Here is a 15,529-nt window from a genome sequence, read left to right on the forward strand (position 1 = left end):
TCCTATTCGATTCTCTAGGTTGTACAAAAGGAAAACGACACGCAGAGGCCACTTTCTCAAGAACAGGACAACAGAATATTAGAAGATGCAATTCTGACCAATTGCCTTCAACAACAAAAGGAGACAAAAATAAATCTTAAGAAAATGAATTCTGAGGTATTTTGTTTAGTTATTTTCAAATATGTGTGTGCGTATTTGTGTATGGACATATTTTGAAAACCAATGTTGTACCTATGGGAATTCTAGAGGATGTTAAAGGTGTGTGTGTGTGTGTGTGTGTGTGTGTGTGTGTGTGTGTATTTTAGGGGAAGTGAGATTATCCGTCCATTACAATAAATGATATTCTGGACTGAAATCCATTTATGTCCAACAATCAAGTAGTGACGTTCCCAATGTCTCATCTATAGGGGAGGCTTTCAATACTTTTTACGTGGATCAATGAGCTTTTTACAATCTCAAATCTATTGCTACTGAGAACAGAAGTTTCAGTTTGAGGCAGGGATTTCATCCCCTTGCTGTGTTAGCAGAGAGGTTAGTTTTCACTTCCACTGATTGTAAGGAGTAGAAGCATAGCCAGGTCAGAGACCGTCTTTTAGATCTCCTTGTCCTGCTTTTGAGAAAAGTAACAATTTGCTCCCAGTAGAGTCCTACTTCAGTACTAGGAACTTTTGAAGATATTGGATGCCACGATACATACTTAGTGATAATTTAGCGGTGAGTATTTTATTCAAAGAAGTCAGTGTATTTTCCCCTATTTCACATTTATTTCTCCTTTCAACATCATGAAAGGGAAATAACACTTATTGCAGCAGCAAATAATCTCACTATTTTCTAAGAAGAGCTCTATAATTTTTAGCTTATTTTCCCTGAGTATTTTGAAATCTAAGGCGTCTTTTGAATTTATATGTTTACACTAGAAGAGCAGCAAGCATACTATTGTAGAGTCCAAAGTCCTGGGGAAAATCCTGACCTTGCTCCTCTTTTTAATCATTCTGTTCGAGATTGTGATAACGAAATGAGTTCATTGATGTATAAAGAAGTGCTTAGCGCAATGCCTAGATTTATCAGTGATTAGTAGATTTAATCTCATAGGTGACTCTGAAAATATTAGAAAAGTAAAATATATTTTGAGTATTCTTGGAAAAAGAATTCTAGGAAATGTAATCAGTCCAAATATATGCAGAGTGAATACTCTTACTGTGGGATAGGTGTATATTCAGACGGTAACCTCTATTTTAAAATGTAGTCAAACTTCTTACTCTTTTATTTCATGCCTTCTGGGTTTGCTGCCTTTCCAGTTCTGAGACTCTTAAAATTCTCTTATGATTTTAAAGTTCTCTTTTTCACTTTCATGGATTCAGCATCTTACATTAAATTTTTTTTTAACTTTGGGGAATTTATGCTTGTATAAAGTTGGAGGTTTGCATTCAATGTTGTATTTTTCCAATGGGATATCCACTTATTGCAACCTTTTCATTATATAAACATTTAGGTTCTTCTTTAATTTCAGACGATATCATGATATGCCGTTTCATTGAGTGCTAGCTACAAGTCTCCTTTGTTTTACTTAGGTTTCTGAGAGTTACGAAAAAGAAAAAGACCTGTTGCGTGAAAATCAGATGATGCGGGATGAAATCGCCATACTAAGACTGCAACTGGACACACTGAAACCTCAGAATCAGGAAATGGAAAAAAAATACTTTGAGGACACTGCAAATGTAAAACAAAAGGATGACCGTCTTCAAAAGACGATAAAACTGAATGACAAAACACTAACAAAAACAATATTTGAATATAACAGACAGCTTAATGTTCCAACAGCCGAGAATACAATGCTGAACTCTCAACTGGAGAATGAAAGTCGAAGCAAAGAAAGATTGAAAATAGAAGCGGAATCCGACCTTTATATGCTGGCTAGTGCTTCTCTCCATCATTATGAGCTTTATAAGCAATTAATAAGACACCTACGAAATGCTTTCCAGGGATTAAGAGATGAATGCTTGCATTTCATGGACAAAATCAGGTTTGCTAGGTGTAACCTAAAAGAAAACACTGAGATTCTTTTTCAGCAACTTTCTAAAGCTCAAAGTAAATCCAATAGCTTAGACACAGAGCTCCCTCACACAAGATATGCTGTCAGAGAAAGGACATTGGTTTTTGAACCTGTACTGAAAGACCCAAACCAAACTCAGTGTCAAGAGGAGGACATTGAACACATGCATCAAAGAAAACAAGGAAAAGTGAGCACATATACTGGAGAGCCGGAATCCCCAAAGGAGAAAGGTTCTGACCTGCAAAGTGGAAAGATGCTTCTTCCACGGCAACTGGGTGATGCGTTCAACAAAAGTGACAATAATGAAAACTCAGGAATGAATATTCAAGAGCAGCTTCAGCAGCTCAAAAAAGCGCTTCAAGCTGTATTTGAAAAACAAGATCGTATTGGGAAAGAGAGACATAAGGAGGCAGTCAACAAATTGAATCAATTGGAAGGAAGAATATGCCAGTATGAAAAGGATAAATCAGAAAGAGAAGTAAGTATCCAGAAAGATAGTTTTCAAATTTCCTGAAAGAAAATTCAGTGTTCAAATATTTGATGATGGCTAAATGTTGCAAACTAGCTGAATATTAAACATACATAGATTACAAATGTATTTGCTCTAACAGCTTAAAAGCATACATTGTATCCAGCCAATAAAACTTAGACCTGTGAGGTGCTTTCCTGTGAGTAAGGCATTGTGTTGACTATGAAATTTTAAGGTATAAATTATTAATAGATACACATTGATATGAATGATTTAGTCTTAGACCGCTTCACTAATAATTTTCATCTTTCTGTTACCACATTGCAGTACCATTATGAAGCAGATAAATGGAAATGCTCCTATGCAAACAGAGTTTTTAGAGATGAGGGTTCAATTAAGTGGATTACCTAGACAGTTAATTCTAGATTTCCCCCATGAACTGAAGTGTAGATGCTGTCCCTTTCCCTCAGTAGTTTCTTCCACATTTTAGTTGGTATAATTTTGTTTTTATTCATGTCAATTTGATATAAATTGGAACTATTTCAGTCTCAAATAATGTATTCTTATGAACTGTGACCTCTTTAAAGGCAGCTAATTTTTCATTAAATCATAATTTGGGACAAATGTGAGGAGTTCTATCAAAACTCTACTTGATGTAATCTTCCCACTGCTATGAATAATAGTCTCTGAATATTTTTACAAATTCTTATTTCTCATCGCAAGGCCCATTTACTATCATTTGGACATAAGTTTGTCCATTTCAAAGAGAATTGCAGCGGTCTCTGATTTATTAATTTGGCATTGGGTCTCCATTTTCAGACGAGTGAGAGGTGGCAGGATTCATGTGTAGCAGGAAGGGAGGTCCAGGCCGTGTTACCTGGGGCCCTGAAGACCAGTGGAATGAGTCGCTTTTCTTCTAAGATACAGGAATCTGTTGGAAGGTTGTGAGCAGTGGACTGCATACGTGAGGACCTGTGAAGTCAATTTAAACCTGTGATAAAAAAGGGGGAAAACATTCCACAATGTAGAATTGACTACCACTAGTCCCACCGACATACCTAGCTCCCCTTGAGATGTCAGGAGATTGTTAAGCTTTGCAGCTTCATCAGGGGAAGTGGAGAGTGGAGCTGAATCTGTTGTTCAAGTAACCTACGTAATAGTGAGTGGGCAGCAGGATCACACCTTCTGTGTCTTACCCAGATTCAGTAAACAGAATTTGTCCAAAAGAAGAAAAGAAGGTGAACTGATGCGTGGGGTGATCTTTTTCAAGCTATGTATTGTATTAATATGTTAGAGTTAGCGAATTTTAACGTAATTTAATAGATGGGATTATAAAATCACTAACAGAATCATCTTCCTAGGTGGTTGGGAGACAACTTCAACGAGAGCTACCGGACACCATAAAAAAACTGCCTAAGTCAGAGGCTTCACTGCAGGTTAGATCACATCAGCATATGAATTCAGAAGCTGAGACGCAGGATTTCAAGACATTAGAGCAACTCCCAAGTCAGGTATGTGTGAAATGTAACCTGTCAACAGTTCATCGATAGTTGATTAATATAAAGTGTTTTAGGATGCTGATTTTCAAGGCAGCTCTCTTTTGTGTTTTCCTTGTACTTAATTTATTATAATTTTATTATCTTTATAATGCACTTCTTCCTTAAATTCTGGCTTCCATCCTGCTATTTGCATTGTATGTGTTTGTAGTCTATACCCTTGGTAACGTTGAGAAATAGGCAGAGTTCCTCATAGAAATCGAGAGACTTTTTTCCTACTAAACAATCTTTTGTAGTGATAGCTCCATGACCACGATGAGCAGCCATTTAAGATCAGAAGATAATGTTTACTAGCACAATTCAGACATTTGTCTTATTTCTTATCATCGCTTTTGTGAACGGTTACAGCATTGGCATATGTTTCATGGACTTCAGACTGACTTGTACAGAAAGTTCATTATACAAACCAGTTGAAGTAGGCATTTCCTTCATTTTGTTTTCATTTTAGAAATATTTTAAAAGTATAGAAATACGTAGATCATTATATTATGCACACCCACAATAGAGAATTAAGAAAATAATCTAGATTTACTATTGTTTTTTTTCTTTTTAATCTTCATTGGGATGCAATTCCCATATCATATTTCAGCCATTTAAAATATACAATTCAATGTCTCTTGTTACATTCAGAGAATTGTGGAACTATCACCACAATTATAGAACATTTCCATGACCCCCAAAAGAAACCCCACATCACTTAGCTGTCACCCGTCTTCCTGTCTCTCCCAGCCTCAGGCAACCGCCAATCTACTTTCTGTCTCTATAGATTTGCCTATTTTGGATGTTTCATGTAAATGGAATCACAAGATACGAGGTCCTTTGTGACTGGCTTCTTTCACGTAACATCTCATTTCCAGGGTTCAACCGTGTTGTGGCACATATCAATTGTTAGCTATTTCTTCCTATTGCCCAACATTACTTCACTTTGTGGACAAAATACTTACCCATTCATCAGTTGATGGGACTTTGTGTTGTTTCCACTTTTTGACTGTTAATAATTCTGCTATGAACACGAGTTTACAAGCTATGGGGGAGCCAATGTTTTGATTTCTTTCCCTGCCCCCGGATTTCTCGCTCCCAGTCTCACCTCTCCGTGAAGCTTTCTCTGACTGTTCCAATTCTCATTGAACTCATGTTCCTCAGAACTTGTCAGATAGTCTGTGCAGAGCAATCAAGCCCAAAATTTGACATAGTTTTAATTTTTCATGAAAGAGAATTCTGTCTTTCTAAGTATAAGTTTGTCTAAGGGGAAATAGTATTTGATATGATGGCACCTATCCTTGCATAAATTGAAAATGTTTTCTTTAACAGTTGTTAGGATAAAATTAAATATTTTATACCAAACCAATACTTCCCCTTGGAGACATTGATATAATTAAACTTGTATTCTGAAAGTATTTCTCACAATTATGTATAAAATTGAAAGCACGAATCTAATAGAAAATTGTTCAATGAAATGGTCGTTTTCCCCCCTCCATGAAAATAAAAAAAATAAAATAACAGGGAACCAGCCCTTCCTCTCTGCAGCCAGACAGGGTGTACAGATTGATAGCACGTTCTTACTGTACAGTTCTGAGGATGCCTTTTCTGATCTGCCAGAGCATGGTGCTTTCATCTACTCTTCTGAGTGCTTGCTAACACATCCCAACCTAATCAGTTGCTGGGAATGAATTGATTTGGGAAGTTGGGTTTGGCACTAGAGTCCGTTATTTCCATGTCAGTGGCTTTACCCTGCCTCTCATGGCCATGTAAATTGTATGCTCAATCCAGGAGGTGGTATTTGCATTGCAGTCCTTACTCATTACCCACTGAGTGGTACAGAGACATAGTAACGTATAAATTATTACAAGCAGAGAAAATGTACTGTTGGCTAGTGGAATTGGTAAAAGGATTTTAGTACTGGGGTTCTATTCCGGGCTTAATGCCCCCCATTTGCTGACATTGCCAATAGTTTGATGAATGATTTCACTGTAACTGGTGTAACAGACCACTTCCATTGGCATCCCATCTGTGTAAAATATCAAATTGTATTAGAACTTAAAATACAGCAACACTAATAATGCTAACTGCAAACCCTTTGATTTTACTGTGTGCCGTGTCCTTTTCTATTACATATGTTCCCTAATTTAATCTTCCCCATATCCCAGTGAGGTAGATGCCACTATTGTCTCATTTTATACATGAAGAAACTGAGACCCAAAAAATTTAAGTATTTTGCTCAAGGTCACCCAGCTAATAACTGATGGACTTGGGATAAAAGCCCAGGCATTTTGCTCTTGTTTAATTACTGCCCCTCAAACTATTCCATGAACTGTCTGACTGCCCCCAAGAGTAGCCTGTTAGCTTTCAAACTCCCTGGAATAGGCTGGTAATTCACGTATGTGAATATTTAAAATTAGAGTTGATGGGATGCTTGGAATACAGTATGTGTGACTTCTCAGGTCATTTGTACTACAAGGTATGATAATTAAGTGTGAGAACTCATTCTAGAAAAAGTGCTACATACCTCCTTGCTGAATATGACTACAGTCACAAAGGTCCCTTTGGGAAGCTATGCACCGCTGCCACCACCTAGTTAACAGTTCAAAGCAATTTGGGAACTCTTTTTCTGGAATGGCCATCATTGCTGTCATCATATTACCCTTGATGTCCTGAATGTCATCAAATAGTCTTCCTTTCCATATTTTCTTTATCTTTGGGTAATGACATATTTAGTCATTGGGGCCCAGATCAGGAGAGTAGGGAGGGTGTTGTAATACAGTTATTTGTTTACAGGCTAAAATCTCCCTCACGGACAGTGCCATGTGAGCTGGTGCATTGTCGTGATACAAGAGCAATGAGTCGTTGGCTAAAAGTTCAGGCCGTCTTAACTTTTTCACACAACCGTTTCAGCACTTCCAAAGAGTAAACTTGGTTAACTGTTTGTCCAGTTGGTGGAAATTCATAATGAACAATCCCTCACACATATAAAAAAAAAGGGGAGCAACATCATACAACAAGTTTGCGAACTTAATTGTCAGATGTCATAGATCATCAGTACTTCAACATCACTTTTTCTTTATTTTAGCAGCAAGAAGCAAGTGCCCGACATGCAGAGGATGCGCAATGTACCAAGAAGATCCAAGATCATGTGCAAAGGTATAATTTAAAGCAGCACAGAAAGTACCTTGAGTATTTATAAAGCAGACGTGTAGTGTATTATGACAATTAGATCAGTTATAACAATAAACACATGAGTGTGAAGCTGGGTCAAAATGTCAGCTTTGAGCTACCTTGAAAAGAGTAATTTGTGTACATTATCTCTACTTTTGCACATTATCCACAATTCACAACTAGAAAAATGGCACAATTGCCAAATCATGCGCTTTTGAATTTGTAAGATTTTATGTAGTTGCACCTTCAGATATTTGTTCAGAGATTATGTGGTATGCTTTAAAGTCAATGTGTGAGAATAATTATGTCAAAATATTCACTTTAGGCTTGAAACTCAAAATGCTGTCATAAAAACGATAAATAAAAAGCTAGAGGGCATAATCGAACACCTTCACAGGAACCTGTCAGGTACAAGCTTGGTAAGTTAGTCTCTTCATTTCTGTCATACTGCAAAGGAATTTTTATGTCTGTCATAGTAGCATATAATACTATTTTAGACAATAAGAACAGTCTCGTTAATAAAAGTACCGTATCCATGTTGATACTACTTGCTGGGAGTAATGTAATTCCTCTCCACAGAGAAAGAAATCTCAGTTCATAAAATTAATGATTTTTGTGGTAAGAATTTTATAAAAAAAGATTGCGATAGTCTAAAGGCAATATTTGATGTATACCACGTTTCATTTATCGTTTCGTTTGTCCAACATTTGGGTTTTTTCAACTTTTGGCTGTTGCTAATTATGCTGTCACAAACATCGGACTACAAATATCTGTTTGAGTCCAGGCATTTGAGTAAGGATTTGATCCAGAATTCTGAATTTCCCTTGAAATGTAAACCCTTTAGTGAGATTTGGAGAACAAATTACTTTTAATGTTCTAATTTGTTTTCTTCATCATTAAAGAATACTGGGTCATTGTGCAAATGTTTCCTGAAAAGAATATACTTTTCTCTTTGTTGGATTTTGAAAAAGAAAACAGATGCAAGTGTAAAAGTAGAAATGAATGTCCAATCAAGGCCTTACATAGTAACATAGTGCTCCTAGCTTTGCAAGTTTAGAAACTAATCTTTTTCCATTCACTTGAGTTAATCATACGCTTTTAAAGATTTAACAGTTCGATGTCAGAAAAGATTGATGTGTCATCCAGGATGACAATTTCCCGATGGACAGGGAAAACTGTATCACTATTTCCTAAGCAGAACAACATTCCCCTGACATCCTCCTGTCCTCTGGAGGAGAGGCTCCCTAGGATTTCCCATCCTAAGATCGCATTGTGACCCCTGTGGTGGACCAATGACGTAGATGTACCTTCCAGCTGGTGTATTTCAGTCACAGTAGCCAGGTCTAAGCAATTTCATTAGACAGACATGCCCATCAAGGGAAACAGAAGATTGTGCTGATGGTCCTTTTTGTGGCCAAAGAAACTTTGAAAAAAATTTTTGTCTAGACTTCTTGTCAATTAAGTCACATTACGTTAGCATACTTTTCATATGAGTGACATGATAATGTGTTGAAAAGGAGTCTTACGTGAATGTTAGTTCCAGGAGTTGTCACATGGCAGTTTTATAAAGAAATCTATTAAGGTATCAAAAATTGAAAAATTGGGGATTTGTGGTCTAGATAGCAGAGTAGGTAAATGCCATGCTTGCCTCCTCTCATGACCACATCAAAATTACAACTAAACTACAGAACAATCATCACTGAGCATCACCTGAAGTCTAGTTCAACCAAAGTCGTCCTACCACTAAGGACATACAGAAGAAGTCACCTCGAAACTGGTAGGAGGGGCAGAAAAACAGAACAAGCTGATGCCAGACCCCTGTTTGACTGTTAAAAATCGGGAGGGATATCGTGGATGCGGTGGTCCACCTGGAGGTGCAAGTGGTCCCAGCTCCACACCAGGCATCCTAGCCCAGGATTCCAGTGCTGGAGAGAGATGTCCCCATAACTTCTGGGTGTGGAAACCAGTGGCTGGGTGAGATGAAGGATGGCTAGAGTCCCAGTCAATTCTCTTAAAGGACTTGGGAATGGGATTACTAACTGAGGGACTCACTTGCTCTGAGCTCCAACTCTGGGCAGTAGTTCAAAAGATGTCAGGGACATAAGGAAAGGAAATACGTTTTCTGGCTTTAGGTTGACGGCTGGAGGGGAGCTTTCTCCCACACAGAGGTGCTTGTAGAATCCATTCTTTCTGAACTGATCCATCACCCGTTGCGGTGTGAGACATGGGAGCCGCCATCTCTTGAGTCTACATCAACGTGGCTAACAATGTCCATCCCACCCTGGTGAATCCCTGAGAACCTGCCCCACCTAACTAGGGAGCAAACCCAAGCTGCTTCCAGTGGTGTTTCCAAAAAAAAAAAAAAAACATCCTGTCTTGGCTCGTGCTGCAGACTTTCCTAAAACCTCTCAAATTTTCACAAAACCCAAACAAGCAGTGTGTGGCTTCAGCTGACCTTTACCTCTTGCTGTGCAGACCCAAGATGGCACTAGTGGAAGCTGGCTGTGGTTCACAACTGGAACTCTTCAGGCACCTCCAAAGCCGGTGCGGGTGGCAGCCATCTGCATCCTGCTTTGTGGTCAAGCTAGGTAGCCCTGGGCAGGACACAGGCTGCAGCTGAACTAGGCCTGTGGCCGGGCCGCTTCCAGGAGTCCCTAGGGCTGACATACTTGGAGGCCATCTTTGGACAGAGCGGGAGCATCACCGGGGTGCCTGCCAGGAAGATACAACCAAAGTGTATACAGGGTAGACACCAGTGCCATGCTACAGCGAATCCTGCTCTATAGGGGCAGCCCCTGCAAAAACAGCTCCTCCACTGTAGTCATGGTCAGTCCTCAACCAAACAGTCTGACAATCAATACCTCCCATTGACATGCCAACAGCAACCAAGGCTGCACTACAACGTGAGAGTACAGACAACCCACACAAAGGACACTCCTGTAGCACCCGGCTCTAGTTAACAGCTAGTATGTGCCACTGGGCCCCACAGGACACCTACTACATGAGGACACTCCAATAGGTCTGGGAGACACAGCAGCCCTACCAAATACATAGAAACAAACACTGGGAGGAAGCCAAAATGGGGAGTCAAAGAAACGTATGCCAAATAAAAGAACAGAGCAAACCTCCAGAAAAATACTGAGCAAGATAGAGAAGAGCAATCTAGCAGATGCAGAGTTCCAAACACTGGTTGTTAGGATGCTCAGTGACCTCAAGGAGAACTTCAACTAACAGATAGGAAACACAAAAATGAAGATAGAAAACAAAAAAATTGAACCAGTCATAAGTGAAGAATAAAATAACTGAAAAAGCGAATGTCTTCAAGGGAATGAAAACTGATTAGATGAAGCAGAGAATCGCATGAGCGATTTAGAAGCTATGGTAGCAGAGACTACCCAATGAGACCAGCAAAAAGAATCCAAACTATGAGGATAGCTTAAGGGAACTCTGAGAATGTCAAGCATAACAACAGTCTCATCATACGGGTAGTACGAGAAGAAGAAAGAAATGAAGGGGTTCAAAATGTGCTTGAAGAAATAATGTCTGAAAACTTCCCTAACTTGGTGAAGGAAATGGACATATAAGCCCAGAAATCACAGAGTTTCAAAGAAGATGAGCCCAAACAGGCCCATACCAAGATACGTCAAAATTAAAATGCCAAAGTTTAGATGCAAATAAAGACTTTTGAAAACAGCAAGAAAAAGGCTCTTAGTAATCTGTAAAGGAGCACCCATAAGAGTAGCAGCTGATTTCTCAAGAGCAACTTCGTGGGCCTGAAGGGATTGGCAGAAATATTCAAAGTGATGAAGACATGCCTACAACTAAGATTTCTCTACCCAGCAAAGCTATAATTAAGTGTCATAGGACAGATAAAGAGCTTTCTGGAGGAAAAAACAAAACAAAACAAAAACTAAAGGAGTTCATCAGTACCAAACCAGTATTACAAGGAACATTAGAGGGACTTCTTTAAAAGGAACAAAAAAGGAAAAACAAAAATATCAATCATAAAATAGCAGTAACTATGTATCTACGCACAATTATTTTACGTGTAAATGGATTAAATGCTCCAGTCAAAACGCAAGGTGGCTGAAAGATAAGAAAATAAGATCCTTACATATGTTCCCTACAATAGACTGGCTTCAGATCAAAAGACACAGAGACTGAAAATAAAGGGATGGAAAAAGATATTTCACGAAAACAACATGAAATTTAAAAAGCTGTGGGACTAATGCTTATATCACACAATATAGACTTTTAAACAAAGGCTATCACAAGAGTCAAAGAATGACCCAGATATCCCACTTCAGAGTATTTATCCAAAGAAACTGAAAAATGCTAATTCGAGGCGATGTGTACATCAGTATGTTCACTGCAGGATTCCTTACAATGGCCAAGATGTGCATGCGGCCTATCAATGGATGAATGGATGAAGAAGAGATGATACATACATGCAATGGAATATTGCTTGGCCATGGAAGGAAATGGGTTCTGGTCATCTGTGGCGGTATGGATGGACCTGGAGGGTGTTGTGCTGAGTGGAGTGTGTCAAATTGAGAAAGACAGATGCAATGTGATTTTGCTTATCAGTGGAATTTAAGAACAGAACAAACAGAAAAAAAACTCATACATACAAAGAATAGTTTGTTGGTTGCCAGCTGGAAGGGGGTTCGTGAAGTGGGTTAAAAGGGGAGAGATTAAAAAGTACAAATTGGTTGTTACAAACTAGTCACGGAGATCCAGGGTATAGTATAAGGAATATATTAATAATATTGTAATAGCAACGCATGGCATCAGATGAGTACTCGATAATTTAGGGTGATAGATGGGAGAGGAGTTAGGAGCAGGGTGCTAAAGGTGAAGGTAGTAAGAAGTACAAATTGGTAGTTCCTAAATAGTCATGGGGATGTAATGTAAAGCATAGGGAATATAGTTAATACTGTCACAATAACTCCGTACAGTGCCAGGTGGGTGCTGCACGAGTCAGGGGGATCACTTTCTTAAATTATATAAATTCTAACCACTGTGCAGTACACATGAAATTAATGTAAAATAATACTGAATGTCAAAAAATCGAAAAATTTGTTGTAAGCATACCTAAAACTGATTAAGCTTATACTGTTAAGTCCTGGAATCGGCCCCCCTCAGACAGACAGAGGACACGATAATGCAAGTTACACAGCGAGGTTTATTTCCAGCTAGCTGGGGTCCCCGTCTCTGCCCGACGCAGCGGGTTTTAACAAGGACCCCCAGCCCTTAAAGCTAAGGGTTTTTATATCGTTTCTAAGGCACTCAGTACTTTTCCGTAGTTTTAGGGAGTACAGGTTAACCTACAATTCTCACATAGCTAAGGCATTAAGTAATTTTTTTCAGTCTTAGGGAGTGCAGGTTGAGCTATGCTTAGAGAGTGCACGTTGAGCTGTGCTTCAAAGAGTTAGTTTATAGATAAACTACAAAAGCCTCCATTGCTTCTTCAGAGAACAGGAGATAAGCTGTTAGGCATCTGGTCTCACATAACAATTAGGCCATTAGGTTATTTTAAGCTCAGGGCTGTTAACCCTATCTTAACTTTAAGGTAGCAGTTCTTATGCTAAAGTAGCAGTTCTCATGCTAACAGTCCCTTACAATACCAAAATAATGAGCGACTATAGATTCCTAGGGGAAGTAATTAGCATCGCCACAGAATTATCAGCCACCATAAGCTCTACCGTGTAAATCAAAAGTTTAATTACGACAGGTTTCAACGAATTCGATCAATAGCCCTCTTTCTCTAGAAGACTCTCATCTCAGGATTCCCCCCAGGTGAGATATTACCGGGGTTAAGATATTTGATTCACACAATGTTGAGAGGAAGCATCTGGACTGGGAAGAAAGGGTAGTTCCAGCTGACAAGCCTTCCAACAAGATAAGGGGTGTAGTTGTGAAAGGAATTTCAGAACACTTCCATAGGTCAGGTCAGGTCAGGTCCGAAGCAATAGGAAGTTATTCAAAAGAGCAAACAAACATGGAAAGGCGAATAGCGGACAATGTGAAGCTTATGAAAAACTTATGCATTCTGAGAGAAAAGCAGGACAAAGTATGCTGGTCAGCATCCTAAGGGTGAGGAGCTGCCAAGATCTGAAAATAACGCTACGCTCACAGTAACAGTGGTAAGAATCCCCGTAAAACGTACAAGATGAGCCGATCCACAGCAAGTCATGGTTTATGAGTGTGTGGTTGAGGGCACTGTCTATGAGGGACTCGAGGGGAAAAAGGAACGTACAGAAGACCTCAGTAAGGGGGTGAGGGCTGCCACTGTAGATGAGGGAATGTGGTTTGAAGCACTGGGATGTAGGGAGCTGAGAGCTTTTAAAAAGAGGAATAGAAAAGGGTCAAGGACTGACTATCAGGGCTGCTGTTTAGAAAAGAGTTGGGCTGAGAAGACCACAGAAAGGGTGTGGGCATCCTCATCAGTTGCTGCGAAGAAGTAAAGCAGGATAAGGACTAAAGAAAGAGATGACCCTGAAAACTGTTTTAGCGCAGTTATAAGGGCAGAAAGTCAGCTTCTTCTGTAAAAGAAGAGAATAAGTGGCGAAAATATGGACCTGGGGATGAGGCCACACATTAAAGAGGGTTAGAGTCCAAGGAGAAAAACAGGATGACAGAAAAAGTCACAGGAATCAAGAAACAGTTTTGTTTTCATATAACATAGAGGAGATGAACTTTAGTTAAAGAGAAAAATATTTACTAGAAACGGAGAAATTGAAACCTATGGAAGAACGCTTACAGAGAATGAGAGTCTTCATCTGATGCTCATGTCAGATGATCACAATAATGTAAGGTGGACTGCAGGGAAGTTTCAGTGATTATCGTAGAAAAATGTGATTCCATAAACCCTGGAAAATCTTGAGCTGTAGATGAAAATGTCTCTGGGGGTATTTCTACAAACCGAAATGTAAATAAGCCACTATTTAAATCAGGTTTAACACTTAGTATTTTTACATGTGAAAACCTCTGTTTTTAAGACAGTTTGGCAATTTAAATTCCAGGAAACCAATGATGACACTGTAAAATCAATTTGAGCTGTTTTAAGAAAAGTCATTGTTTTTGAAATCTGTGCTTACTGGCATCAGGTTTATAAACTACATTTTATACACCTGTCTACACATATTACTAATGAACTCATGAGGAATAATATTTTAGAGAAAGAAAAGTGAATCTCTAGATTTTCAAAACTAACTTTCTTTAAAAATGTTTTTCAAAGTCTCAGGATGGAAAGAAACAATTAGAGTACTATAAGAAGTTAACAGAATCTCTGCAATATGATTTGAATCCACAAAAGAAGACAAATGATGGATTAGAGAAAGAGGTTACCAGGTAAGGTTTTGATATTTCAGATCATGTCAACCATTAATTACTATTTAACTGTAACTCTTCCTTGATGAAAACCTAAGTACAAATGTATTTCATATCTGTAATTTTCATAGTTAAACACATTATCCTACTTAAAAATTTACTTCAGAAACTCACAGCACAATCAAACTTGTGTGAATGCCAAAATGTTATACCTACTCTTTAATGATTCCTATAACTGTAATGACAGTGTCTTTTGCATATACTGTCAACTGCGCTCTTCCTGGTCTCCCTTGAATCTTTATTTCTGCAAGATGTCTTTGCTCTCTTTGGTAATCTTTCCTTCTTTAATAGTGTTCTTCCCTTCGGCATTCTAACAGTTTAATGTCTAAAAACCTATCTGTGGTTTTGTTTAACATCATCAGAAGTGTTATTGATTTGGCTTCTGTGTTCTTTCTACTTTTTTCAGTTATAAAACATGCCATACATACCAAACCAGATGTATAACGTAAAGAAGAATGAGATGAGTAATCGTCTCACTCAGATAATAATGGAAGTTTCCCAACATCTGGGAAGCCCGCACGTGGCGTGCCCTTGCTGCAAACTGAATGAAGTTTTTCTCTGATTCTCCTCAGTGTTTATTTTCCCTCCTGTCACTGTCTTTCTCTGCATTGTTTTGGATTCTTCTCATTTTATTAAATTGTGCTGGCAAAGATCTCTTCTTAAAACAGACTTGAAGAGACTGTTACACCTTATCTCTCCAGTGTCCTTTCTTCTAAAGCCCTGCCCTTTCCTTTCCACTCTGACTTCAGATTTTTCCTTCCGGTTTCTCTTTCTATTTTGAATGATTTCTTTTCTTCCTGTAGACTGTGGTCAGTAGGCTCCGAATGGTATTTTTCTGTCTTTTCGAAACACCCACATATATTATACTTTCCTTCTTCGCCTTTGATACTGATCTCTGCTTTATAG

At 38.7% G+C, this 15,529-nt stretch overlaps 1 protein-coding gene across 1 annotated transcript in view; it reads left to right on the top strand.

Annotated features, from left to right (window-relative positions):
- LOC148759148 (ankyrin repeat domain-containing protein 26-like) overlaps positions 1-14,588 on the top strand; it is a 119,658-nt gene extending 105,070 nt beyond the window's left edge. Inside the window, exons 11-16 of the mRNA XM_088793084.1 lie at positions 19-156; positions 1,572-2,531; positions 3,884-4,033; positions 7,146-7,216; positions 7,557-7,650; positions 14,472-14,588. Of these exons, the coding sequence (XP_088649210.1) occupies positions 19-156; positions 1,572-2,531; positions 3,884-4,033; positions 7,146-7,216; positions 7,557-7,650; positions 14,472-14,588 (1,530 nt within the window). The remainder of the gene's footprint in view (positions 1-18; positions 157-1,571; positions 2,532-3,883; positions 4,034-7,145; positions 7,217-7,556; positions 7,651-14,471) is intronic.
- The last annotated feature ends 941 nt before the right edge of the window (positions 14,589-15,529 follow it).

This window comes from Rhinolophus sinicus, chromosome 1 (assembly GCF_057876585.1).
Source record: "Rhinolophus sinicus isolate RSI-liver-muscle chromosome 1, RSI-T2T, whole genome shotgun sequence".
NCBI lineage: Eukaryota > Metazoa > Chordata > Mammalia > Chiroptera > Rhinolophidae > Rhinolophus > Rhinolophus sinicus.